The sequence below is a fragment of the Dufourea novaeangliae genome, unplaced genomic scaffold (genome assembly GCF_001272555.1).
Source record: "Dufourea novaeangliae isolate 0120121106 unplaced genomic scaffold, ASM127255v1 scaffold392, whole genome shotgun sequence".
Classification (NCBI taxonomy): Eukaryota; Metazoa; Arthropoda; class Insecta; order Hymenoptera; family Halictidae; genus Dufourea; species Dufourea novaeangliae.
In genome coordinates, this window is record NW_015374267.1 from 184,968 (window position 1) to 210,740 (window position 25,773).

The 25,773-nt window shown below is 40.1% G+C and overlaps 5 protein-coding genes across 6 annotated transcripts; 1 reads left to right on the forward strand and 4 right to left on the reverse strand.

Moving 5' to 3' along the window:
• Nucleotides 1–1,765: 1,765 nt before the first annotated feature.
• Nucleotides 1,766–2,944, reverse strand: LOC107192706. The gene is made up of 3 exons (XM_015582029.1): nt 2,833–2,944; nt 2,401–2,549; nt 1,766–2,281 (listed from the first exon to the last, which is right to left on the reverse strand). Exons 2-3 carry the CDS (start codon nt 2,506–2,508, stop codon nt 1,766–1,768), a joined length of 624 nt encoding a protein of 207 aa, XP_015437515.1. The 5' UTR covers nt 2,509–2,549; nt 2,833–2,944.
• A 743-nt stretch (nt 2,945–3,687) lies between these two features.
• Nucleotides 3,688–7,334, forward strand: LOC107192687 (ATP-binding cassette sub-family F member 3). Its single transcript, XM_015582007.1, has 9 exons — nt 3,688–3,824; nt 3,911–4,016; nt 4,516–4,702; nt 4,776–5,110; nt 5,189–5,687; nt 5,755–5,978; nt 6,055–6,416; nt 6,488–6,708; nt 6,804–7,334. Exons 1-9 carry the CDS (start codon nt 3,752–3,754, stop codon nt 6,948–6,950), a joined length of 2,154 nt encoding a protein of 717 aa, XP_015437493.1. The 5' UTR covers nt 3,688–3,751; the 3' UTR covers nt 6,951–7,334.
• A 482-nt stretch (nt 7,335–7,816) lies between these two features.
• Nucleotides 7,817–10,279, reverse strand: LOC107192688 (WAS/WASL-interacting protein family member 3). Its single transcript, XM_015582008.1, has 5 exons — nt 9,997–10,279; nt 9,554–9,737; nt 9,178–9,479; nt 8,447–9,098; nt 7,817–7,946 (listed from the first exon to the last, which is right to left on the reverse strand). The coding sequence occupies exons 2-5, from the start codon at nt 9,705–9,707 to the stop codon at nt 7,858–7,860; spliced, it is 1,197 nt and encodes a 398-aa protein (XP_015437494.1). The 5' UTR covers nt 9,708–9,737; nt 9,997–10,279; the 3' UTR covers nt 7,817–7,857.
• A 1,520-nt stretch (nt 10,280–11,799) lies between these two features.
• LOC107192680 (transcription factor Sp4-like) lies at nt 11,800–15,198 on the reverse strand. Its single transcript, XM_015581999.1, is given in 10 exon segments — nt 11,800–11,932; nt 11,934–12,281; nt 12,373–12,850; nt 12,992–13,229; nt 13,314–13,610; nt 13,712–13,801; nt 13,888–14,072; nt 14,145–14,547; nt 14,625–14,951; nt 15,016–15,198. Coding segments are annotated over 10 exon segments (2,535 nt in total). The 5' UTR covers nt 15,052–15,198.
• A 2,149-nt stretch (nt 15,199–17,347) lies between these two features.
• On the reverse strand, nt 17,348–25,288 carry LOC107192669 (glycerol-3-phosphate dehydrogenase, mitochondrial). Of its 2 annotated transcripts, none has more exons than XM_015581984.1 (12): nt 25,160–25,288; nt 22,753–22,885; nt 21,512–21,668; nt 21,207–21,429; nt 20,948–21,111; nt 20,768–20,880; nt 20,494–20,687; nt 20,030–20,418; nt 19,696–19,946; nt 19,272–19,619; nt 18,928–19,029; nt 17,348–18,398 (listed from the first exon to the last, which is right to left on the reverse strand). In XM_015581984.1, the coding sequence occupies exons 2-12, from the start codon at nt 22,837–22,839 to the stop codon at nt 18,264–18,266; spliced, it is 2,163 nt and encodes a 720-aa protein (XP_015437470.1). In that variant the 5' UTR covers nt 22,840–22,885; nt 25,160–25,288; the 3' UTR covers nt 17,348–18,263. The 2 variants fall into 2 exon arrangements, with proteins under 2 accessions (XP_015437470.1, XP_015437471.1); XM_015581985.1 differs by lacking the exon at nt 18,928–19,029 and adding an exon at nt 19,080–19,178.
• Between the last annotated feature and the right edge of the window lie 485 nt (nt 25,289–25,773).

Consider the following 25,773-nt stretch of genomic DNA (forward strand, 5'->3'; position numbering starts at 1 on the left):
AGACATTCGTATTATTGTATTTATTATTTTTAATTATTTGTACAGTCGCACAATGGTCTTCTCATTTCTATAAGTATATTGTACATAAAGAACATTCTTGGTCGGTGCTTTTAATAAATTTATTATTTGTCGAAGTCCTCCATTTTAGTTCGATGCAAATTGTCAGAGTTGCAACTTACGATAGTATGTTTGCATGGATTTGTGCAATTAGTGACCGAGCACTTATATCTATGCACACTTTGAGCTCGTGGATCCACCTTTTCGATAAAGACAAGATAACTTAACGGAATCGATGCGCATCGCCCCCTACGAATACACGGTACTCGCTTATTTTTAATTTACGAAATGACCGTAATATGCATGTTATTGATTTTACGCGGTTTCACATCTTCGGTTGGTCGCGATACATTGGTAACGCAATTCCGATTCGACAATCGAGGGAATATTTAAATTCGAAAATTGATATTACATTTGTCTGTCATTCACAATATATTAAAAAATGGTCGGTATTCGCGATACATACGCGTGTTTCTTGATATCAGTTACAGCTGATAAGATCCAAAATGTTGTAACGAATCGCATTGATAAAATATTAAATTGAAACGCTATGTAACGAAAGGCTCTTGCCGTTTCTCAAAGTTTAGGGAACACTTCTAAGTTTCAGCAAGTCAGTATTGCAGCTTTAAGATGGTTTATACCTACGATAATACCGCAAACCGTTGAATTGTTCTCGACGGGACAATCGTCTTAGTTTCGGTCCGGCCATTGTAGTCTTTCGACGAATTTCACTTCGCACCGGTACCAAGAGATACCTGAAAACTCTGGGAGATCCTTGAATAATAACACGATATTACTGTCTTCTGTATTTCTTTATTTATAATTACTAGAAATACCAATTACTGAGAATGTATTACATGTCCTGTATAGAGATACAATACCGTCGTCTAACGTAAGTGGACATTTATTTAAACGTTACATACATAACAATCTATTTACAAATATAGAATACACGTATTACGAGGACCTTACGTACAAAAGGAAAAAAAAAAATCATCGTATTCTTAGGTACAACGACGTTTTCTTGTTCTAAACGCGATATATATATATAATAATAATAATAATAATAATAATTCTAAAAGATAAACATGTTTTATGTATTGCATAGAAGTTACAATATACAGAGAGATATAATTCATCTTCAGGAATGGACAAAAGCAACAGAACACGGCATGGAATGAAGTAGAACCTTTGAAAGATGTAGACCTTGCCTAGTTATTCTTCAGAGCATTTCCAATGATTAACTAAAACACTACAGTTTGTTACAACCGCATTTGCAACACTGTCCTCGGTAAATTGTATGCAATAAACAGCACTCTTTTTTCTTCTATAATCAAAAATAATAATTTTTGATTTTATAGATTTCAGTCAGCAAAATTTAGTACTACATTCATTTTCTATTACACATCAGTGAAATCTAGTATGTCAATAAAGATGCTATATGACCGATATTTTACTAATATAAGTTATGTTACACTTTTATGTGCAACTAGATTTATCTGCTTTTGATACGTAAAGAAATAGACACTCATCAGAGTTTACTACTCTTTGTAAACTGCAATTCCTTAATTAGAATTATTTGAGTAACTTCTGATGAGTATCATCTAGGAAATAGATTGGACAAATCGAAATAGATTTGCAAAGATTAAAAATTATATGCATTGCAATTATATAAACATACTTTAGGATGAGATTTCATTTAGTTTTCTCAACCATAGTCAATACTGAGAGCACTGAGCCCTTTTTTCTTAATAGCTTCTGCCACAGCTCTTTCTAAGAATTTAATCGATTCATCGTTGTATGCTTCGATGCTACTTGAATTGTTCAGCTTCACAGGGTCTGTAGATGTAGTAGCTATAGAATTTTCAAAAGTACTAACACCTTCGATACCGTTAGACGGGCAGGAAGCTTGAGCTTTGTCACTATAAAGATGACAAGCCCCTGCAGCTCGAACCAGACCATGATGATAAGTTGCCATCATAACTGCAGTATCTTCATAGAAATTGTTTTTGTACAAGTGATATCTGCATGCATCCAAGAATGAAGGAAAGGATGCTTCGATAGTACGGTCCTCTGTTATTTGATTAATAAAGTTATCCACAAATCCATCGGCCACTTGACTTGTCTGCCATCTACACAACGTTTCGTTTGCATGATAGTCTGCATCATATGTAATGTTTTCTATATCTTGAAACATTTCTTTCTCCTCACTTGAACTTTCATCCTAAACACAAAACATATGCTACATAATGAACAACATTCCATAAAAAAAAGAACTTTGAGAGTGTAGTTTCATACATTGAATGATTAATTGTCTTAAATTGAGCCATGTATTATAAGTACCTCTTCCCGGGCGGTCTCATTGACTTTAACAAATTGTGTGCACCGTCGTTTTGGTAAGGCAGGTGTCTCAAGATCATCAATGTCAGATTCCTCACTATCGGTCGCCATTTTTTCGATTTTGTGTACAGGATGCTGCGAACTGCGTTTCCCTTTTAACACAGTTTTAAAAAACGTTACACAGGCTTGACAGGAATATTATTGAATAAGCGTTAAAATATAAACAGTCAAGAATCTCAATGTACGAATTAGCAGAGGGTTCCAGCTCTGTCTTCAACATCTTTTGTCGAATGGAATTAAATTCTCGTTACAGATTCGAATCTCGATTTCAAAACGTTCTAACATTCAAAATTATATTCACTCTTTGAAATTATCTACAAGCATAAAAACTGAACGATAATCAACACTGAATTGTCAAAATATGAAAGAACGTACTGCACACACAATCAAACGACAAGAATCACTTTGACAGCTTCAAAATGGCTACTTTGCCATTCGATTCGGTATTGGAATCGAAGATGTGTTTGTCATTATAAAATTTACTAGTACACTGATACAGACGTGAAGTTTTGAAACAAAAATACTACGTATAAAAACGCAAGCGAATCGTGTTAAAAATTTATTTGAATTCAAATGCATCCGTCTGGACCGATGTCTTTGGTCTTGACTTTCTTGCGGTACTAGATTTCAAAATGGCGTAATGAGAAAGTCGGTGGAGGCGTGGCTTAGATTTTGGCCCTCTGGTGGTAAGATGGAAAACTACTGGCAATAGTGCTTCAAATTTATAGTTGCTTATATGTATGCAGTTCAAATGCCGCAATACTCAGAAGCTATAACAGTTTTACAATTGTTTGAATCAAATGTCTGATTTTATTTGATAGAACAATGGGAATTTTCAAGTTCGCGTGTGCAACACCCCAAGGCAAGATGGTAAAAGCAAACACTATCATTTTTACATACACGACTGTTACAGCTATACACACAGCAGTATATTTTACTTTTATTGTTTCTATGAATAAAATTCCTTGGTGTAAATTTTTCTAAAACTGTTTAAACAATTATGACTGTTATTATACCGATTAATTTAAAAGCATTAAATGGCACAACAAATACAAAAACACTGGTTTTTCTCAACCTCTGTCTATTCAAACATTGTTGATCGTATGAATACTCGACTTATTCTCTGTAGTTGCATTTTCTGTCACTAGTTGGCGTATCAAAATTCTGACTTTCCCAAAACATGTGTTCGTAGTGCTTTTCATGAAACTTTGACGTCCGTTCTGTCAAGCGTGTCGTTTGGTCAATTGTTTCAGGTAAATTCCCTTCGACATTTGCGCTGACTACTATTGCTGGCATGGCAGTGTGTGGCGAATATATTCGCAGTCAATTTCCAACGATAGACGATGATTTGTATCAATATGTCGAAGGTATGTGTCCGATGAACCTAACCTATTAGTTACCCTGTTTGCTTCGTATTAACAATGTTAAATACACGATATTTGATTGCGCAAAGGTATCTTAGACAGCTCGAAAGACGACTTCGAGGATGCCGACGAAGTGTACGAAGCTATTGGAGAAGTGTTGCACGAGGTTGCGGAGAAACCAGAGAATGAGGTTAGGTCTGTAAACGTGTTCACACTTGTCATTTTTATCTGATTACATTGATTTTGTTGTATGAATGTTACTGTACTCGAATTCGCAAGTTTTAGCCGGTCAAAGATGTTTAGCAGTAAGTCGTGCTATATTGTTCATTTACCTCATAACTCGAGTTTCCTAATGTTTGCTGAATGTGCATTAGACAGGCATACATTTGAAGGATTTTGCATAAGTTATACACGTACAAAGGTGATGCAAATAATAATAGATCAGCTATCTGAGAAGTGGAGCCAGAAGCATACAACAAATACTCGGGCACATCTGAGATAAATAAAGTAAAAGTTGATTTCCTCTCAATTGCTGTTGTAGAAATGATCCTGATCAGCCAACGCTCATGAATTTGAGTATAAATTCATAGCTCTCATTAATGTTCAGTCAGTTATATTTATTGCTCGAATTAAAACTATTGACACAGAATTTTCCCCCTATAATTTAAAATTTTGAATTTTTTTTTGTGTACAGACAAATATGTGCGAAGTTATTGGAAATGTTAAAAGGTGGGACAAATGATGGGAATGTTGAAAGGAGAAAGAATGGGGTAAATAAAGTATTAAATGCACCTGTCCATCTGGGTACTATGGCAGCTACTTTAGAATCTCAAGTAGAACAAATAAGGAGTATATGGGTCACTACTAGAGATGATGGCATGGTGGGTAGTAAGTCGATTACACGATAAACGTTAAAAACAAAGTTAACGAGAACTAATAAATGTCATTTATCAGAAAGTAGATGCCAAGAAGTTGGAGAAAGCGGAAGCAAAATTACAACAGAAACAAGAGAAACGTGTTAATAGCGAGTCATCTGGACGTGTTAGTAACGTAAATCACGGTATAGAGTCGGCAAGCGCGAGTCAAATGATGAGTAAAAAGGACAGTCGCATGGAAACCAAGGGCAGTGTAAATAAAACTCAAGACATTAGGATAGAAAATTTCGATGTAGCCTACGGAGACAGAATTTTATTGCAAGGAGCTGATTTAACGCTTGCGTTTGGTAGACGTTACGGTCTTATTGGTAGAAACGGTCTTGGTAAAACTACTTTGTTGAGAATGATTTCTAGGTACTGAAACTTCCAATTCGCCGGACAGTAAGATGATTTTATTTATCTCTGACATTGCTATTTCATTTTCAATTATAGTAAACAGTTAAGAATACCATCCCACGTACGAGTGTTGCACGTAGAACAAGAAGTTGCCGGTGATGACACATCTGCACTGGGTTCCGTGTTACAATGTGATCAGGAGCGAAGTATGTTGCTCAGCAAGGAAACCGAATTGCAAGTAGCAATAGAGAAGGATGGCGGAAAATCAGGAGACACGTTAGGCGAAGAATTAGCTAGAGTATACGAAGCGATGCAGCTAGCAGAGGTAGATAAAGCTCCTGCTAAAGCGAGCGCTATCCTATCGGGTCTCGGGTTCTCTGTTGAAAGACAATCGTGGCCAACGAAATCTTTCTCCGGTGGCTGGAGAATGAGGCTTGCTCTTGCCAGGGCGCTCTTTTCTAGACCCGATCTTTTATTGCTCGACGAACCCACAAACATGCTTGATATTAAGGCGATTCTTTGGTTGGAAAAGTATCTGCAATCGTGGCCAACTACATTGCTCGTAGTTTCGCATGATCGTAACTTCTTGGACACGGTATGTTACTCGGCATAGGTCCTTTATAGGGAAAACTCGATGGGTTGTATAATGAACTTTGTAACAGGTGCCTACCGATATATTGTATTTACGTGGACAAAAAATAGAGGCGTATCGAGGTAATTACGAACAGTTTTCGAAGACCAAAGGGGAACGCGAGAGAAACCAGCAAAGAGAATACGAGGCTCAACAAGCCAAGAGAGCCCATGTTCAGGAGTTCATTGACCGGTTTCGATACAATGCCAATCGCGCTTCTAGTGTACAGAGTAAGATAAAGATGTTAGAGAAGCTGTAAGTTGAATATTATTTGATTAGGGAGCAGAAGGAATTCAGAACGGTATCTTAAAAGTACTATTATCGTTAATAGACCAGAATTGAAGCCAATGGAAAAAGAAGGAGAAGTAACACTTCGTTTCCCAGACGTCGAACCACTGAGTCCTCCAATATTACAATTGAACGAGGTGTCATTCAGTTATACCGGAGGAAGCGATAACGCAATATTCACGGGTGTAAATCTAACCGCCAGTTTGCAATCTCGTATATGTATCGTGGGAGAAAATGGAGCAGGTAAAACAACGCTTCTGAAGATAATAACAAGTTCTTTGAGTCCAACCAGGGGCACGGTACACGTCCATCGAAACTTAAAGTTCGGATACTTCAGTCAACACCATGTTGACCAGTTGGATATGCATGTATGTCCGGTTGAATTGTTGCAAAATCATTTTCCAGGTATGAATGAATATGAGAGACTTCCGCGAAAGAGGTATTTCAAGCATATACATGGTTTTATTGTACCTCAGGTAAACCTATCGAGGAGTATAGGAGAATGCTTGGGAGTTTTGGAATTACCGGTAATTTAGCTTTACAAACAATCAATTCTCTGTCCGGAGGACAGAAGTCGAGAGTTGCCTTTGCCTTGATGTGCGCTGCTGTACCAAATTTCTTGGTTCTCGATGAACCCACAAATCACCTTGATATTGAGTCGATCGAGGCATTAGGCAAAGCACTCAATACCTGTCAAGTAAAATATTTATTCTTGTTACTGTTTTCCGCATTTTCATCGTGTACGTAAGACAAGTATATACATATTGATCGCATTGTAACAATGTTTTTCAGGCCGGTGTAATACTAGTCTCGCACGATGAAAGATTAATTCGTATGGTTTGCACGGAACTTTGGGTATGTGGAGACGGATCTGTTCGATGTATCGAAGGAGGCTTCGACGAGTATCGTAAGATTATTGAAAGAGAACTCGAAATTTAAAGATCGTTTTTTATTCTGCTGCTCTGTCATTCGGCATTGTCCCGTGTCAAGTTACCGATACGAATTTGTTCATTGATTCCAATAAATGCAAGGAAAGAGGACATTCGTGGAAAAATGTTTCTTCTTTATTCTGGGGGCAATGTGCATTTTCCGATTCGTTCATCGATGTAGATATTTATCAGCCGCCGTGAAAACCATTATACTGCCTGTTTTTAAATAAATCTGAGTGCGTTCATTGAAATATCATTCATAATATATATTTTACTGTCAACAATAAAATCAATGAAATAGACTGAGTTTGGATTCACAACAAAATAGGATTAGGAAAGTATCACATTATTTCACTGCCAGATACAATAACTACATCTAAAAAAATTCTGATATTTAATATTGTACATTAGTAAATAATAAAAGATCGTTGTTATAAATAAAAGTATATAATATTCTATGTTCTTCTTATAAAACCGTTAGAAGTTTACATTGATAAATATACACGATCAATTGTATTATTATTATTATTATTATTATTATTGCAGTGTTCCATTGCTTTTGGAAAGACCATACAACTGTTTCATGTAGTGTTTATGTAGATGTACATATACGATTTTCGATACCATCATGTCATAATTTAATGCAGTCTTGTACCACAACAATGTTTTATGAAGCACAAACATCTTTTTTCACTTTAGCAAGACAAAGTCTTCGTAATGTATACTGATAATTAATTAACACTTTTAATACTTTCGTTTCAGCTTTCTTCTCATCTAATTTCATCTATTTATTTAGCTTTCCAGTTCGTTGTAGCAATGTTCCGAAAGTTATTAAAACTAGCGTTTAACATAATAAATAAAAACAAATTAGTCGGAAATATTTAATGTGCCAGAGAAGTCGTATTGTATTGCCACGGTTAACCCCCAGACGATGTGTTTAATGGTACCATTGTATTGGATATAGAAGACGTTTGCAGGGGTGGTGCAGGAGCTTGCTGTTTCGCAGCTGTAATTTTCAAATATATTTGTTACTTTCCTCTTGAAGAGTGTAAATATTAAATACACGTACTTTTATCGAGCAATTCTAGTTCTATACGAATAACATGCATGCAATTAGATTTTTATTGTTAATGTTTCAGCAAGCTCAATCAGTTACACTGTTCATGTCAAAAGCTCGGTAAGTTAGCTTTTGTATGTATGTATACGTTTTAGTATCAGCAATTTTTACAGGAGACACGAAAAAATAGTTACATTCATGCATTATATTGAATACAAATGATTCATCTTTGAGACAGGAAACTCATGCAAGATAATAGCATGGTGAGTCATTCTCTGTTAAGTCACATGTGATGGAATGAGTAAGCTTTGTTTTACATTTTTGGAAACGCAAATATATGTAGACGGTTCTAACATAGAATGAAATTCACAGAAATAATTCGGAAGTGTATCGCCTAATGGTAAAGTTCAAGAAAGAATGCGACTGTTTTTGAAGCATATCATCCTCACCGTTTCTGCTGCTGTAGACTTTCGGGAATCCTTTGAATGGCTCCGGTGGCGGAAAATTCGCAATGGAATGAAACATATCTGCGAATCGTAACTCTAAATCTAGAGTGCTCATGGCTTGGCCATTGCGCATCGAAGAACTCCTTGTAGGAGGTGTTGGTGGTGGAGGTGGCGGTGGAGCTAATCTCTGGTGAACAGGTGCAGGTCGATGTGGAAGAGGAGGAGGAGGAGGTGGTATACAAGGAGCACTAACTGTTACTCTGGAAGGCGGTGGTGGTGCAGTTCTTGTCGCTGTACTGGTTGAGGTGTTTGTTCTGGAAGTAGGCGGAGATGGAGGCTTAGCTACTGGTGGTCTAAGAATTCGATTCGCAGGCCTCGGTTGACTTTCGTTCAAACAATCCTGCGATTGATGAAGAGATGATGGGGTTGGAGTAAGCACAGGAGGTGATCTAAGTAACCTCATACTTTGCGCTCTTGATACACTTCCTCCTGTAGTTAAGTTTAACTTTTTAGGAGGTGGAGATGGCTTGTGCGCTGTACTCGATGGCGTGGAAGGTGGCTTGGGTGCAAGGGTTGGTTTCCCAAATCCTTTGGGTGCTTCAGCATTGGAATTTGCCGAGTCTGTGGTGCTTTGACTCTGGGGCAAATTGGTCTTCTGAAATTTCAATTATTAGTAATAATACGCATTATACTACATTTACGAACACAGCATAAATGTTTTTCAATATCTATACCTGACCAAATACTTGTGGTTTTTGTGTAGCTGGTGGTGGAACTGGAGGAGGACCACGTTTTACGCTAGGTGTAGTCGGTTGATTGAAATTTGTATTATTTACATTGTTGGTGTTGTCCTTTTCACCTGAAGTTGGCCTAAGTCCTGTAGGCTTTAACTTTGGCATACCACTAGAGAATAATCCACCTAATCCTATGGGTCCTCCATTATTTGTATTATTGCTGCCACTGGTTACTATATTAGGATTATTAGTTTCCCTATTGCTCGGAGAAGAGGAATTGCCTGGTTCACCTTTGACTCTACCTACAACATGAATATAGTCAATGTGACACAAGTACATTTACATTCAATATGTATGCACATAGTTGGTAACATACCGCCAATTGCAGGTCCACTCTTATCTACAGTGACAGTTTTCTTTAAAGCTTTTCCAGCCCTAATAGATTGAAGAAGTAAACCCCTGTCTTGATCTCCAGGACCAGAGCTGGATGCACTAAAGGCAGGAGGCGGAGGAGGTGGTGGTGCTGGCATCCTTGAAATTTTCACAAGTATCTGCTATTCCTAATAAAATGAATCAATGAATCAGCCTGAGAGAATACGCTGTAATCCTAGTCAGCCTGACTGAAATCGTGTGTGGTAAATGAAACAATGGCTGAAGTACATTTTAAAAGATAAGATTAGACCTCCCAGAAAGGAAACGCTACAATTAGGTTAGTACAAAAATAATTTACATGTTCTACCGGACGTTCTATATCCATATTAAAATGTTTCGTTAGAATACTTCGAAGAATTAACGTTACAAGATGCTTGCACTGTTTACCTAAAATTGACAGTAAGATTCTCTTCTTACGGCGGGAGAGTCTTTGAAACTACCGCACTTTGGGTCTGTTTTTGATTCAGTGTGAACGAACGGAACCCACGACATTCCAAAATTTTCCAGGACTAAGCGATTCAAATATACTGATACTTCCAACGAGTACAATTCAGCGTAGACCCCCCGGTGAGCTTGTGAGCGATCGAGTTTAGGCACATCCCAATAACAATTGCCCGTTTGTTTATGACATCGACGAGTCACATCAGTCACGTTCGATCGAACATGCATACGTCGAGTGCACCTGAACACACACCACACCTGAGAATCCTTAAAATCGCACAGGGAAACAAGAACGGTGCATTTCCATTGTAACGGCCTGGTGATTGGCCATGAGAAATGCGCCTGCATTTTCGCTTTCCTCTAGAAACGCGCACATCCGTTTTTGAACGCTGTAACGACAAACGTGTGGAGACTTCTACAATTTGAAAGCAACATTGTTTCGCCGTATTATTCCAACCATACTTTTTATTGTTATTATAAATCTGTTAGGTACCATTCCATTATTGCTATTCCCATTGAAACTCGTTCATCTCTATCTTCAACCATGCTGTTTTTCCGTTTGTATATTCTAACTCCTTACCTTACTTCTTAGCCACGCGAGCTATATCTGTTCGCTTCTCTAATTTCTAAGCTACTATTTAAACTATCCGGGTTAGTTATTATAGTCAACAATCTTGTCCTTTCATCATTGTATGTGATGTAATAAGGTAATTATTATAATCACGTCCATAGGTATATTTAGTGCCATTTTTTTAATAGCACGACATTCCTGTTCTGTATTTCAAAAGGCGAAGTGAAACAACGGTTTATCAGTAATAAGTACTTTTATATTTTTGTCATCGCTATCCTCGAAAGATATATACTACTTTCGATGACAATAAAAAAAAGGTGATAATTTGTTTCCTTGGTTTATTAGAAGACAGTTGAAACAACAAATCATTTTATTGACTCTTAAAAAAACTTAAGTCAGTAAAATGTTTGTCACACTCGAAAAATCTATCGTTTGAATGATAGAAAACAAAACTTATAGATTGAGTTTAGAATGTATTAAAAGAAGGCGCGAAACTTTATGTCACTTCATGAAGCAGCATCTTTTAATAAATGTTGTAATTAACGTACAATAACATATCTATACGCGTATACACGTAGTACAACGAGGATTTTCTTCTCAGATGTTTTTTCCTATATATAACAAAAAGCAATCGTTCGCATGAAAATGCAAAATAATCATACCTCTTGTCTGTTTATTTTTTTTCTTCTTTTTCATATCATACTATTTAAACGTTACACTTGAAAAGATTAATTCAATGCAACACATTATTGCCCCTAGGTGCCATAAAAATTCTGCTACAATATAATAAGGTGAAAGACTGAACCATATCTACGCACCGTAATATCAAAAACTGTTTTATAAGTGTAAAATTCATTCTGTGCAAAATTTTTTACATTAATATACATTATATACATATTTACAGATGTCATTTCAATATAAAAATATATTCTATATAACTATCAATTACGATAATCCCTGTAAAAAGTTTCTTCTCTGTTTCGTCGCAGAAATTAATCGCAATAATAATCTTTGTAAATCGCCGTAAACAATTTAACATTATGTTTATTAATAAATTTCATCTTTCAGCGATGTTGTTAACGTAACAACCAACCATTCAACCAACGATCAACAAACAGATTCATTTAAATCCTCAAAGGCAAAGGGGGAACCTATGTGTCTCACCAATGATCCTATTCTTATTCGTTTGTTACATGATTCGTTGGTTGAGGCTTAATTTCGTCAATTTGCTCAGAAATAACTATTTCAGACTGTTCAGTTTCCTTCTGAAGGGCAATAATAATCTTCTCATCGGTAGAAGATTGACTGTCGATTATTTTTCTGTTACAGTAATGAATTACACGCTGCTGAGAGAGTATCACTTACCGTACTTCGAATCTTCGTGTGCGTTTTTATATGTTTCGTTAAATGGTCCGATCGCATGAATTTCTTCGTACACTCGGGACATTGAAATCTCTTCTCGCCAGTATGAGTCCTGCGATGCCTCTGAAGCTCGTCCGATCGAGTGAATTTCTTACCGCAAAATATCCAACTACAAACAAACGGTCGTTCGCCCGTATGCCACCTCAAATGAGCCCGTAAATGACTCGTCTTTCCGTAGACTTTATTGCACCCAGCTATATGACAGACATGCTGCCGTTTTCTGGTCATGTCTCTATTTCTGTACACACAATTTTGAACTTTTTAGTAAATGCAGAGTTTTCAGAACGTATGGCATAAGGTCGGGAATTTATTCCAAAAACGTTGCTAACCTGTCGCCATCGCCACAATTTGGACACGTGCAAGCGACTCTCCTTCTATGCTGCTTATTAGAATCTGTCTCTACGTTTGTGGAGGCTGCGGTGGTCACTTGATGCTGATGCGAGGTAGGCGCGGGCGTTGTTAATGTATTGTTCGTCTGAAGGGTTTGTAGAATTTGCCATTTCGTTGAATCATTCGAGTCCAACTGTACCGTCGGAGCGGCCACAATAGGCGCGGCTGCTGTCGCCGGCATGGTTTGTACAGTGGCTGGTTGAAGCGCACTTGCAGGTATAACTTGCACGTTACCCAAACCTGGAATATTTTGCACGGGTATTGATTGAAGGAAACCATTGGTCGTGTTCATGCCCGTGGCAGGTTGCAGCTGCATTATACTTCCGCTACCAACACTTCTCATCATGTTTCCCTGTTGGGCAGTTAAGTTTGCTAATGCAGACGCAGGGATCAACGTTAACTGTTGACCTTGCGTTCCTGTAAAATACGGACACAGTACATTGGTAATTTGTGTTTGCAGGACACAGAATAGAGAAACACGGAATGAAAATGATGTTTCGTCCTATTCTGCAGAGGAATAATACCAGATAAAATGTTACCGCTATTGGTATAACATGCCTGTGATCGTAATAGGTTGAACAGCTTGCTGTGCTGATTGGGCAGCAGGAATATGTATAACCTGACCACTAGCTAATTGCCTGGCATCGATACTGGTTACTTTTATATCACCTTCAACTGATTCCGGTGGCCTCGTTAAAGCTGACAAAGTTTGCACGTCGATCTTTTGACCGTCCTTCGTGGTGATTACATTACCACTCGTTGCTACTGGTCTACCAAGTGCACCAAGTCCAAGCACCTAGGTAAAGTACATGCATTTTTAAACTTGTATTCGCTAGTCTGTTCGATCATTGGATAATAATCGCTTATTCTGTTTTTATACCTGAACGTTGCTCGGAGTCGATACAGTTGTACTCCAGGTTGCTACAGTGGAAGATGGCACAGACGACGGTTGCTGTGCCTGTTGAACTTGTTGTTGCTGTTGCTGCTGCTGTTGCTGTATTACCTGTTGAACAACCTGTTGCACTTGTTGCTGTTGTTGTTGTACCTGAGCTTGAGCAGCTTGTTGCTGCTGTTGTTGTACAGATTGTAACACTTGCGGTTGACCTTGCTGTTGAACTACTTGCTGTTGTGCTTGTTGCTGAGCAACTTGCTGAGCTACTTGCGTTACCTGCTGGCTCTGTAATATGAAATTTGTTTAACATACATACACACACACACACACACACAGATCCATCAGGTATATTTTATTAGACAGTCAGCTACATATATCATAGTTACCTGTAAACTTTGAAGTTGTGGCAAGTTAGCAATTTGAACTTGTTGAATCTGTCCGTTTGGTGTGATTATTTGAGCCATTTGCGGTATTTGCTGTAAGTATATATTTTAAACCATAAATATATATTCGTATGTTACATACTTGAAGGACGGATTTTTGTTAAGTTTTCGTAATATACCTGAGTAATCTGTGGTATCATTTGCGTAGCAGGCATGTTAAACACACTGGACAACGCTTGAACAGGAAAATGTACCGTTTGATACACAGTTTGCCCATTGCTGGCAGTGACCGGTACCTGAACAGGTACGGTTTGCTGAACATGCTGCATAGGAAATTGAAGCGGTCTAACTTGTACACTTTGCCCTGTAATTTCAATATTACTATTCAGGTTTGTTAAAGTTTCATATTACTCTCTCTAGAAACATGGTACCATACCTGATGGTAACTGAACAGTTTGTCCGGTGATATTTTGTATGATAGAAGTAGGAAAGACGTTAGGTGCCCTTATCAAACTAACAGGTTGAGGTGTGATGATGGTCTGACCATTAGCCAATTGTACTTGCTGACTGGCAAGTTGAACTTGCTGACCATTTGCTGTAGTAAACTGCATCGTAGGCTGGGTTTGATGATGTCCACCAGTGGCAGACATAGCCGAAGATGGTATAAAGAGCGCCTCTTGACCATCGATGTTAACAGTTTGCATCTGAGGAATTACACTATAGCTAAGTTGCTGCTGCGGTTGCTGTTGTTGCGACTGTTGCTGAGCTTGCTGCTGTTGTGTTTGTTGCTGTTGCTGCTGAAGCGCAGCTTGAGCTTGAGTACTAATTAACTGAGCACCCTGAAAAGATGATTATATTATCAGAGATGACACAATTTTGGTATGTAAGATCAAACAATATCTACTAGTATTCTCACTTGCAAGAACTGTTGAGGCAACGACTGCACAGAAATTGTTTGTGCCCTCTGTTGGTCATGCTGTGGTTGCTGAGTTTGTAAAGGCACGAAATTTTGCAGCTGCTGCAACGTAATAACTTGTGGCTGCTGTTGCTGTTGCGCTTGTTGCTGAACATCTTGTTGTTGTTGCAGCTGCTGCAGAACATTTGCACTTAAAAATCGAATCTGTGGTTGGGCAGTTTGCTGTTCCAGTTGCTGCTGTTGCTGCTGCTGTTGTTGTTGTTGTTGTTCAGCTTCGTCTTGCTGTTGCTGCTGCACTTGTAAGGGATCATGGTCTTCGATCTCCTCCTATTGATAAATTTCATGATTTTATTCATTCGTGTTTATCCAATTTTCAGAAAACTCGTCTTACCTGAGTGATGGCTCTTCCGTCCAGGCTCCGTTTCATGTTGAGAATATCCGTACGGTATCTTCTTCAACGAAAACAACGTCGACGTCAACGCCAATATCACGTGAAACCACTCTTCTGCTAGGAATTCATCCTTTGCTGGACCAAATCGAGACGACTATTTAGTCCGTGGAACATGAAAACGCTCGCTCCACGAGCGTTTGATCTGAAAATTCATCTTTTTCTCAGAAACTGTCTACGACATTCTTTCGTTCATTCAAACGAGCATGTCCAAATGCCCTCCGTCTCCCGTTTCTCAAATCGCCGAGAAACAGGTCTCGCGACCCTTACGTCGAATCAGCGGCATCAAGAGAGAGAAGACGCTGGGACGTCAAGGCAAACCCTACGGGGCGTAATCTTAAGAAGCTTCAACCGACCGAAACTATATCGACACGTGCAAAGAGACCACTCGCCGGAGACAAAGAAGGCCAGAGAGCACTCCTCGAGAACCCGATCGAGGACCGCCTCTCTACGCCCCTGTTCCTGCCGCCCCACCCGCCTCCTCTCGAAATATCGCACGGCGTGGCAAGGACGCGCATACCCACCGACACATACACAACTTCGGGCGACGTGTATGTCGTCACACCCGCCCACTCGGTCAAGCTGCTCGCGCCGATCCCGTACACTCTCACACTCTCACGTACCTGCGATAACGGAGAAGCCAGCCTCACGATGCAGCCTCCACCCACTTTGCGCACGGGACTCCACCTAACTCGCGGAACCGGCACGTGCTTCCCCGCGGAAACCACCACACTGCCTCCCGCCTCTGCCTACCACCCTTCTGGCAACTAAATATCTTACCCCTTCTGTAACATTCACCTCATCTTTCAGGACAGTTCCGTTGCAGTCGTATCACAGAGAACAGTGGACAACGATAGGAACTCGGCCGTTTCCTCCACGTTTAAAAGTTACAAAGAAAGTTTGACGGAAGCATAGTACAACACACAGGCACACACACACGGGTTTTGTTTAGTCCGTAGTTACTGGCAGTTACTGGCAAGCTGCGTCTGATTCCCTACCCATGCCAGTGCCCTACGGCACACGTAAAGCACGCGCGCGCGCGCGAGCGCACTACGTCCGGCCGGAGGTAATCCCAGTGTTGGTCGACGATCTCTACAACTTTCCCAATTTCGTCTCTATTTCGATGTTTTTCTGTTACAGTAAACACGCCCGGAACTTTGGGCAACCGTTTGTACGAGTCGTTCCCTAAGGAAACAAGAAAATCGATGCCTCGTTTAAAGTTGGCGCCAAAAGCACCGTGGTGGATGCGGTCGATCCGATATTTCTGTACGGGTCGCGACGACGCTTCCTCCTCCTAACCGACGACTCTCGCCGATAAACCATCGGCCACGGTTATCCTACGACGACACCTGGGCGCACGCGATCTAATTTTCAAACGTGATTTCAACACGTGCACGTATACTGGTATGCGACTACGTGTTGGTCGGCCGTCCCTCGCGAAAACAGGGCTACGAATACCGCTATGAGACGACTACTTTCGCCGTGGGGCGGTACACGAGGTGGCAACGTCGCCGTCCGCGAGACAAGCGTACTGACGCTCTGATTGGTCGCTGTTGCGACGCGATCGCTGGCAACGAGCAGAGGTTCGTTGGACAGGGGCGTACGCGGCGGTCGTCGGACGCCCACCCCGACGAAGAGGGATAAACGATGCACACCTCCTACTTTCTCTGGCCTTCCTTCCCCTCTTTTTCGATGTAGCCCCCGGCCCCCGGTCAGGGCCACGGCTGGTTGCCTGGGGTCGCGACAGCATCGTCGTTATTGGACATGTGTTCCTTCTCTCGCCTTAGCCCGGTGAACAACAGTTGATATGTGCCAGATGACGATCGTGGCACGACGAAGGGAGGAGCTGCACACCCCCTTTTGCCGCCGCCCTTTTTATTGCAGTCCATGACTTTCGTGCGTAGGTATGGTATGTATGAACAAGTTTTCTGACATAACAACTACATAAGTTACGCGACGGTAAGACTGTGTGCACTCTTTTCAAATGCTAGTGAGACGTTGTACCAACCCCGAAATTTGTGGTTCATTGTTTGAAATTATTCATTTTCTCTTTAAGGTTATTAAATATACATTATTCCACAGTCTCTCGTTCGGGTATGCTGTGTACAGAACGGATTTTAGACTCTCTGAATCTTTCAGTTAGCTACTGAAATTAATTTTTGTCAAATATTTTAGAACAATGAATATTCGCATAACTGTCCACAGTCTTATTATGATTAAAGGATTGAAAGTGAACATCGGGAAGGAATGCCATATAAACAACACTTGAACATGATACTTCAATATGAGTTTTATTAAATTGGTGGCAATGACTAATGATTGCGAAATAAATTAATCTCTAATGTGGGTTTACATGTGTGACTCCACAATGTTAGAGTCAATAAATAAAATAAGTAGTTATTTAAATAATGGTTAATCTATATAGATTGGTTCTAATATACATTAGCAATTAATATAATTTACAAATAAAATTCTCTGATCAAATCCTAAAAATAAGATTGTAGAGTGGCATGAATTAACTCTTGGTTTACGACTATTGTGTATAACGTATCAAGACAAAGTTATTCACAATACTCGTGCTTGTTCTTCAATGGTAACGATACAGATTTTTTTTACAGAAAAGTAAGTTCAAAATCATCATGAGACTGCACCTGTGTTGCCCTTTTATAGTTGTGAAATATCTTAATTGTTATAATAGTTATAACACTTGCAACTAATAATTGGTTGCAAGCCTTTGTTACATACATATGGAAGTTTACAATGCGAAATTGGATGTATAATTTCACATAAATCTAAACGACTTGTATATAATGTGGTGTAACGGATACACCTCAATTGCACTGCGTTTTGCAGAAAACATATATACAAACATGACACAGCTATTTTTGTGCAACTAAGATGCTGTACACAAGATATTTACATTAAAAGTTCAAATTCGTATGATCGTGTCGTTTTCATTCTTAAAATTCTAACAGATACTGCTTAGTTTTTATTCGTTGAGCTTGAAAAGGCTGATTGCAAAATAGAAGTTGCAGTAGAAAGTATGAAATACACGTGATCATTGTGATCCTGGAGCATTTGTACTAGACTGGACTACATGTGAATTTTGGGGTGAACAAATATTCTATGATAAACAGTTTGTCGTAATGGTGTCAATATGTTAATTACACTGAAGTAGACCGTGAATCTCTTCACAGTCCTCCACCTGATCTCTCCACACTGATCTGTTTCTTCAATATTTCCTGCTCGTGTTGTGCCTCCTCCATTTCTGCCATTCTTGCGAAACGCGAGTACGCCACATGTCCAGATTTAATGGCTGACATCATCTGCAGAAACAAAATTGTACATGTAAATATACGTGTTCGAGTCTTTTAAACTCTCATAACTTAAAAAAATCAAAAGAGATTGTTGCAATAAATGTCAAAGAATTTCAACTGCAATCTGGCACAAGAGCAGCATGATATTAAATCACCTTGCAAGAAACAAAACAAGCAGAATAGTGTGTTACGTGTAATGTCACCAAAAACAAGAGGAAACAGAGTGTGTATTAAAGTCACACACACACACACACACACACACACGCGCGCGCGTAAATTTGTGGCCTGAAACTCAGCGAACACACAGTGTACGTGCAACTAAAAGAAGAAGAAAAAAAAATGGAATAGCAAGAAATATTATTACTACAAATGCAAAAATTGAGCGTTATAAAATATGTCTATTAATATCCAACAGGTCTTGCGATTTTACTCTTTGTATCAGGCAAAAGAAACAAACTCCGAGTATGTTACATAACAAAAGGCAATCTGAAAGCATCAGGACTACACTGCGAATCTGTTCGTGTGAGTGTTCACAGACCTGAAGATATTCATCCAACTCGACTTGACCGTTCATATTAGTGTCGATTTCGCGCAGTATTTCATGAAGCTCTTCACCAGGTACCTCCTTGTCACCGAATAGCTGCGAACGGTAAAATGTACGAATTAAACGGATGTTCTATGATTATTTACCTGTAGATAGTCTTGCAGTTCCATTTGCCCATTGTAATTAAGATCAATTTCATTGAGCAAAGTATGCATCTCATCTTCTGACAGTTTAATTCCAAGTACCTAGACATTGACAATTCGATAATAATGCAATGAAAAGAACACGATTTCAAGAAACCAGGCGAACATGAAGTCGGTATGATTCTTTAGGCATACCTTAAGTCCTCGCCTGATGTCATTAATGGACACGTATCCTTTGTTATCCTTGTCGATGATTCCGAAACGCTTGATGTATAACTGTATTTCTTCCTTGGTCAGGTTAATGGGAATCTTGTCGCGTGAAGCACGGTTAACCATCGATCCCATTTCATTGGCAAGGAAGTCGCTGGCCTCTTTGTGTTGCTTCTTCTTCTCATCATCTGTCCAATGTAACTCCTCCGCCATGATGTCTATGATACCTGGAAGAGCTTCCTGGGCCGCTTGAACGTTCAGGAACGCTAATCTCAATCTTCGTGCAATCATATCAATTGCTGTTCTCGCATATTCACGAACTCCGTATCGAATCTAACATCAATTACCATATCGATTACAGCAACAAGAACAGAATATTCACATCATAACAAAACACCAGGGAACTTACTTCGGCGTCGATATACGGAAATTCAGGATGGATCTTTTTTCCTATAATTGGCCACCGTTTCCCAGTAAGAGAAGCCATCTTCGCCACAGCAAATGCACGGTCCCCGTAACTCTTGGCCAAGTGTTGGGCGACTTCGCATTCCAGTCCGAAATCTTGCACCAATCTGATGTACATTGTCGGACTCCAACCGTGTGCACCTTCCAGTTGTAAGCCTCTGGTCTGACAGGGCCTTTCCGGTTGTAGTTCGCAAGCTAATCGGAGGCAACAATTAATAAAAAAACTCCGTCTGCGATACACATTTACTGCTCAAGAAGAAGAGAAGGTACACCCATACCTTTGATAGCCGCGTCTATTGTTTCTTCGGCCATTGCCCTGTAAGTCGTCCATTTGCCTCCAGCTATCGTGATCAATTTCGTCGGACTGACGTGCACAATGTGATTTCTGGCGAGTGACTGAGTGTTCGGTTTATTCGGATCCGAGACAAGGGGTCTGATACCACTCCACGCTGACAGTACATCTCCACGACGTACCTCAACGTCCGGATTCAGGTAGTTCTTGACCTCGTGTAGAATGAACATGATCTCGTCCTCGGTCGGTCGGGGATTATGCGTGATGTCGCAGGGTAGATCAGTCGTTCCTGCGATCGTTTGCTTCTGCCAAGGCAGGAAGAAGATAACACGGCCGTCGCTGGTCGCTGGATCCAGCAGACCCATCTGGTCGGGACTATACAAAATGTTACTCAGTCAGTTAAATCGTTCTTCCCTTTCAGAGTTTAACAAATGAAAGAATTTCGTTTACCTGTAATAACCGGGTAGAACGATATGAACGCCCGAAGAAGGAGCGCAAATTGTTTTCACATTTTGGTCGTCCATTTTCCTTATGTGATCCGTGAAGGGACCTGTTGCGTTTATTATCGCTTTCGCTTTCACGTCCCATTCCTCGCCGGTGAGCTCGTCCCTGACACGAGCGCCAGTCAGTACTCGATTGCCGTCCTTCAAACAACAAGAGTGTTTTAAGTCAGATAAGGTATCAGAATTTTATTTCTACGAGTAGCAAAAGAATATCCATGTACCTTGTCGAGACCTTTCGAGAGGTTGACAACTGTTACGTGATTTACAACTGTTGCACCATGCCTCGACGCGGTCAAAGCAACTGCTAAATTCATCCTGGCGTCATCTTGTTGACCTGTTGGAACACAAGATCATGAAATTATTAATCTCGACATGGATAGATATGAATACCGGAAACATACCATCGTAGTAGACAATTGCTCCTGTAAGCTTGTCGCCTTTCAACATTGGAAACAGTTCTAACGCATTGGATTTGCTAAGGAAGTAAGATGCCTTCACTGTTTGCGACCCAGCAACCAAGTCATACATTTTTATACCGAACCAGTAATAAGGAATTTGCCACCACCTGTTTGGACAATGCATAGAATGTGCGTTTCTCAGTGTTTATCGCGAGTTTCAAGGCGGCTACAAAGATACTATACAGGTGTTTTTTTTACGTACGTGTATACAGGTAACATTATGGGTAAAGGATGAGCCAAATGAGGCGCGTTGTGCAACATCGAGGCACGTTCTTGCAACGCCTCCCTGACCATTTTATATTGCTCTACGTCTATCTGCATTATGGCTTTCTGTAGATAACGAACTCCACCGTGAATGAGCTTTGTACTTCTGGAAGATGTACCCGATGCAAAATCATCACCTTCGATTAAAGCTGTCTTCAAACCTAGAACCAACAGAATGGTTAACCAATTTTTGGTACGGTGTCCATGTGTTTGTTCTTCAGTAAGAAGAAAGGAAAAGGATACCTCGTGTACAGGCATCCAAAGCACATCCAGCTCCTGTTGCACCTCCACCAACAATAAGAACGTCGTACTGGCCGTGAGTTTTTAATGTTTTTATTTGATCCTCTCGTGTCGGCAAAGGCCTTTTCATTGGCTTTGATTTCTGTTGATCGGCGTAAACCTATGATAAACAGAATAATATTACATACATATCAACGTACGAGTTATTTATAATCGACTCGACTGGATGTCTGTCTGTCAAAAGTGTTAAGTCAATGCAACCGTATGACTCATAGAAATCCGAGGACAAAAGAGAACTGATTACAACGAATTGAAGATGATGCGTTGGTTGCCATCGTACAACGTTAACGTCGTTCACGCAATGTAATTATCACACGCCAGTAGCCGAGAGTTCATATCGCTAGCGCCAGCCGTGAGCAATCAATTCTAATCGATTAACAATGAGATCAATTGTTAACAGGGGAGATGATCTGAGATATCTCAAACTGGATTAGGCTACTTGGATACGCGTCTGCCTGTGATAACTCTTTAATTGATAAATGACTCGGTGGTAATTTATCTGTCCGGCAAAACGGCATCACGTCTCTTTTCGTAGGCCCGAGAGACGGTTTTCCGTGGATATACACGTGAATATATATATCTGGGCTTTCGTCGAACAATCGCATAGCGTTCGAAATAGTCTGGCCTGGCCTGGCACAGACCTTCCTAACGGTAAAATTTTTGGTAACCACGCGACTGTTGGCTGATCACGCGAAAAAGCGTGCAACCTTGAATGCCGCCGGCACAGATTATAGGTCAGTAATAGCTTTTAGTCTCTCGGAACTAACTGGCTACGTCTGGATTTCTTGTCTCGTCAAATAACAGACGGGATGAAAATAACCAAGGGGATAGAAAATACAGTGGACTCTTACTGTATTGCCGCGCGAAGCACTTCCCTTCAAATTCGCTCTCCCGCCACCAGCACGATCCAGCTATTGCGCATGCACTGGGGCTACGACGGCAGAACTTAACATAGAAGGGCCTCTCGATATGTTGCCGCTTTCGAGAATTTTAAGGTACGTTTTTACGTGACTTTTACTGTCATGTGAAAACTTACCTTCACTCTCCTACAGCCCCGGCAATATGTCAAGAGTCCACTGTACGAGAATCTCTAAGAATCTCTCTTTCTTTCAGCGCTCTTGAAATGAGAGGCTCTTAGGCTCTTTGCGTCCAGGGAATATTCGTTACACCGATAACGTACTTACGGTCGAGTCGGACATTAACATATAGGAGGTTATTGCACTGGCACCCACGGCACCCGTGACCCCCGCCAACAGCTTCAACGATGCCATATTTTACGTCAACTTATAGCCGGAACGACAATCTTCCAGGAAAGATCTGAGAAGTGAATACAGAATAAATCAGTGATACTTGTGTGTACATCGGTGAGTGTCGTCTTTCAAATTGTATAAAGTCAAGTTCAATTGCTAAAAGTCATTCGGTATTTTAGCCCGATCACTATTGTCGAATATTTACAGTTTTGTAAAATAAAGTAAGTACAGGTACCATTAAGGGTTGTCAAACGACTGATCATCCATTTGCACGATAACCGAATCACCGTAAAAACGAAATATGTTTTAGCACCTCTCTCGGATAAGATTAATTAATCTGGTTGTGTCGGATGTAATCTCCCCCGACCGATCAACAATGGCCCCGATCTATTTAATGAATCACCTTCCGTGATATTTGGCAATGTATCAACAGGTGTGTGTGTGTGTGTGTGTGTGTATCGACACGATTCACGAGGAATCGTTGGCCAACATGGAAGAAAGAATCGTGCGGATAGTTCGTTGGCTCTTAGACGATCTTTAGGGTTTAAGAAGCTATTACATATGTGTTGGCAAATGTCCTGACATGCATCGACAATTTTCGTCTGCAGCTGATCAATCGCGCACGTGACCAATCCCGTTTTTATCTATACATTATGCGTATAGGCGTTATCATGTGAACGCGCCGATGTGTCATACGAGCGTTACGTTATTTACTATATGTATAGCAACGCGTCTCGTGCGGTGACGTAACGGTTCACTGCTTAAGCATCGAGTGTAAAAACGAGAAACTATACCAGTGCTAACGCATCTTAACACCACGTGAAAACCTCCTAGTTTCCGTGATTGAAGTAATTCGCCGATAAGAAACCGTATTCATCGCGCTCTACCAGATATTATATCACGTGCAAGACTACTCGAGCCGATAACGAAACCGTCGAATATAACTCGACACGCTACGTGTGGCGAAACGCGATACGCGTTACCACTAACGAAATCGGTGTTCGGTTTGCTGAAATCTCAATGTCAGAATTCCGTGGTATGGAAGATTACAGTTGGATGACGCATATTTGATCGTCTGTACGATTTCATTCACGATGATTAGTGACTTTGTACGTCGACTACAGACATTCGGTTGTATTGTCTTTGGAAAATTAGTAAAACGGGAAGATATAATTAAGGCGCGAGAACCACCCCTTAAAGTCTTCTATTTACGCGCGCGCGCGTGTATGTTCCCCCGTGGCAGAGGTGAACCATCTAAGATGGCTACCGTATCTACAAATTTAATCAATTTTTTTTTTTTCAAAAAAATTCCAGATGACATCTCTGAACGTGTATGTCCACCTCCTTGTCACACGAGCTACGTGTGATAATGACGTATCATTTTCTTCCAACCAACGAGACTGTGTTCACTTTATCGAGGAATATTTTGTCCCGGGACGGTGAGATCGAGGAAGTCGATGAAAAAAAAGCACTGAAACGTACGTGACGATGGTATTTAATTACTATACGCGTTCTACGTCACTAGCGATTAAGTGTCGAAAAATAATTCACGTTATATTATTCAAGAGACCTTGACAGTCTCTCGAAGCACGTGGTGTTACGTAAGTTGATGCTCTTTTAACCAGCTATTTCCAGTATTTCTCATTTCCCTTCTCGTTTTTCGTTGAACTCGTAGACGGTGTTTCATGGCACTCTCTGATCCAGTTATTTTATAAGAACGAGTTACAGAACTGAAGCATTAGAGAATGAAAAAAATCGCAAGGAACGGCCCATCGTTGTTAACGCGGACAGTGGTCATAAACCTTTCCGCAGCGAGTTTCACGGACAAAACCCCTTAGGTATACAAGTATATTGCAATAACACAAAGCGATAAATAATGTCGCAAGGTTGCATTTTAAAAATAGCAATCGCGAATCCCGTGCCAAATGCCTTCAAATGTCACCTGTATTGGACGCGTTCTCATTATGCGTTACATATATATGTGTCTTGTAACATCCCGTGGAATGGAACAAAGGTAGCAGAATGTTCAATTACTTCTTTTAACAGCAAAGAAACAAAATGAGCCTGAACCATCATCGCACTTCGATCAAACGGCTAGTCTCTATTTTGCCACCCTTGCGAGTCGAAGAACAGTAATCCTCAAGTTAGGTTATAAAAATGTTCATAGGAAGTACGACACGATCCCTGCTTAGGTGTTAATGAACAAGGTGCTAAATTATTGTCCTTGATGGGAATTGTCGCGTCAAGGATAATTAACACACTGTTAACGATAGAATAGTATTTGTTCAAAGAACACTGAAACGTCTATGATGAATATTAACGTGAGAACGACGATACTCACTGTAAAAATAATTGACGGCTACTCCCCCTTATTGGGTCGATAAAAAGCATTCAGGATCCCACGGAATTAAAGATCAACGGTGTACATATTCGATGAGGATGCCGGCACACATTTCACTGGTTCGCGCGATCGAATAGACCGTAGTAGTGAACGATCTGAGAAGAGCGACCAAGCCGTGGCGACACTTTCGCAACGTATAGTACCCACTAGAGGGCTTCGAATCAGTATTAATTTGTTAATATTTCTCATTATATATACATACATGAATATTTAATTTACTTACTGAAAAACCAACAATTTTTTTGCCATCTTGGAATATATACGTAGCATAATAAAGTAAAACTGAGAAGCGATTCGGTTTACTTAAATTGCAACATGGTTTTTAAAATGTATAAGCCACATACACCTTTGTGCTAGGCAATCCGCTGTTCATACGGACTATGCAAATCCTAGTTGCCGTTATGGGCCCTTTCAAGTATGTAACCCGCCTAACATTATTTTATAAAGTGTACAAATATGTATGTAATTCCTTTCATCTTGGTTAAGTGTTACAAGTATTAGGACTGAAAACATTCATCATTGTTCCTTTCGCTTTAACAAACATCTCATTAGAG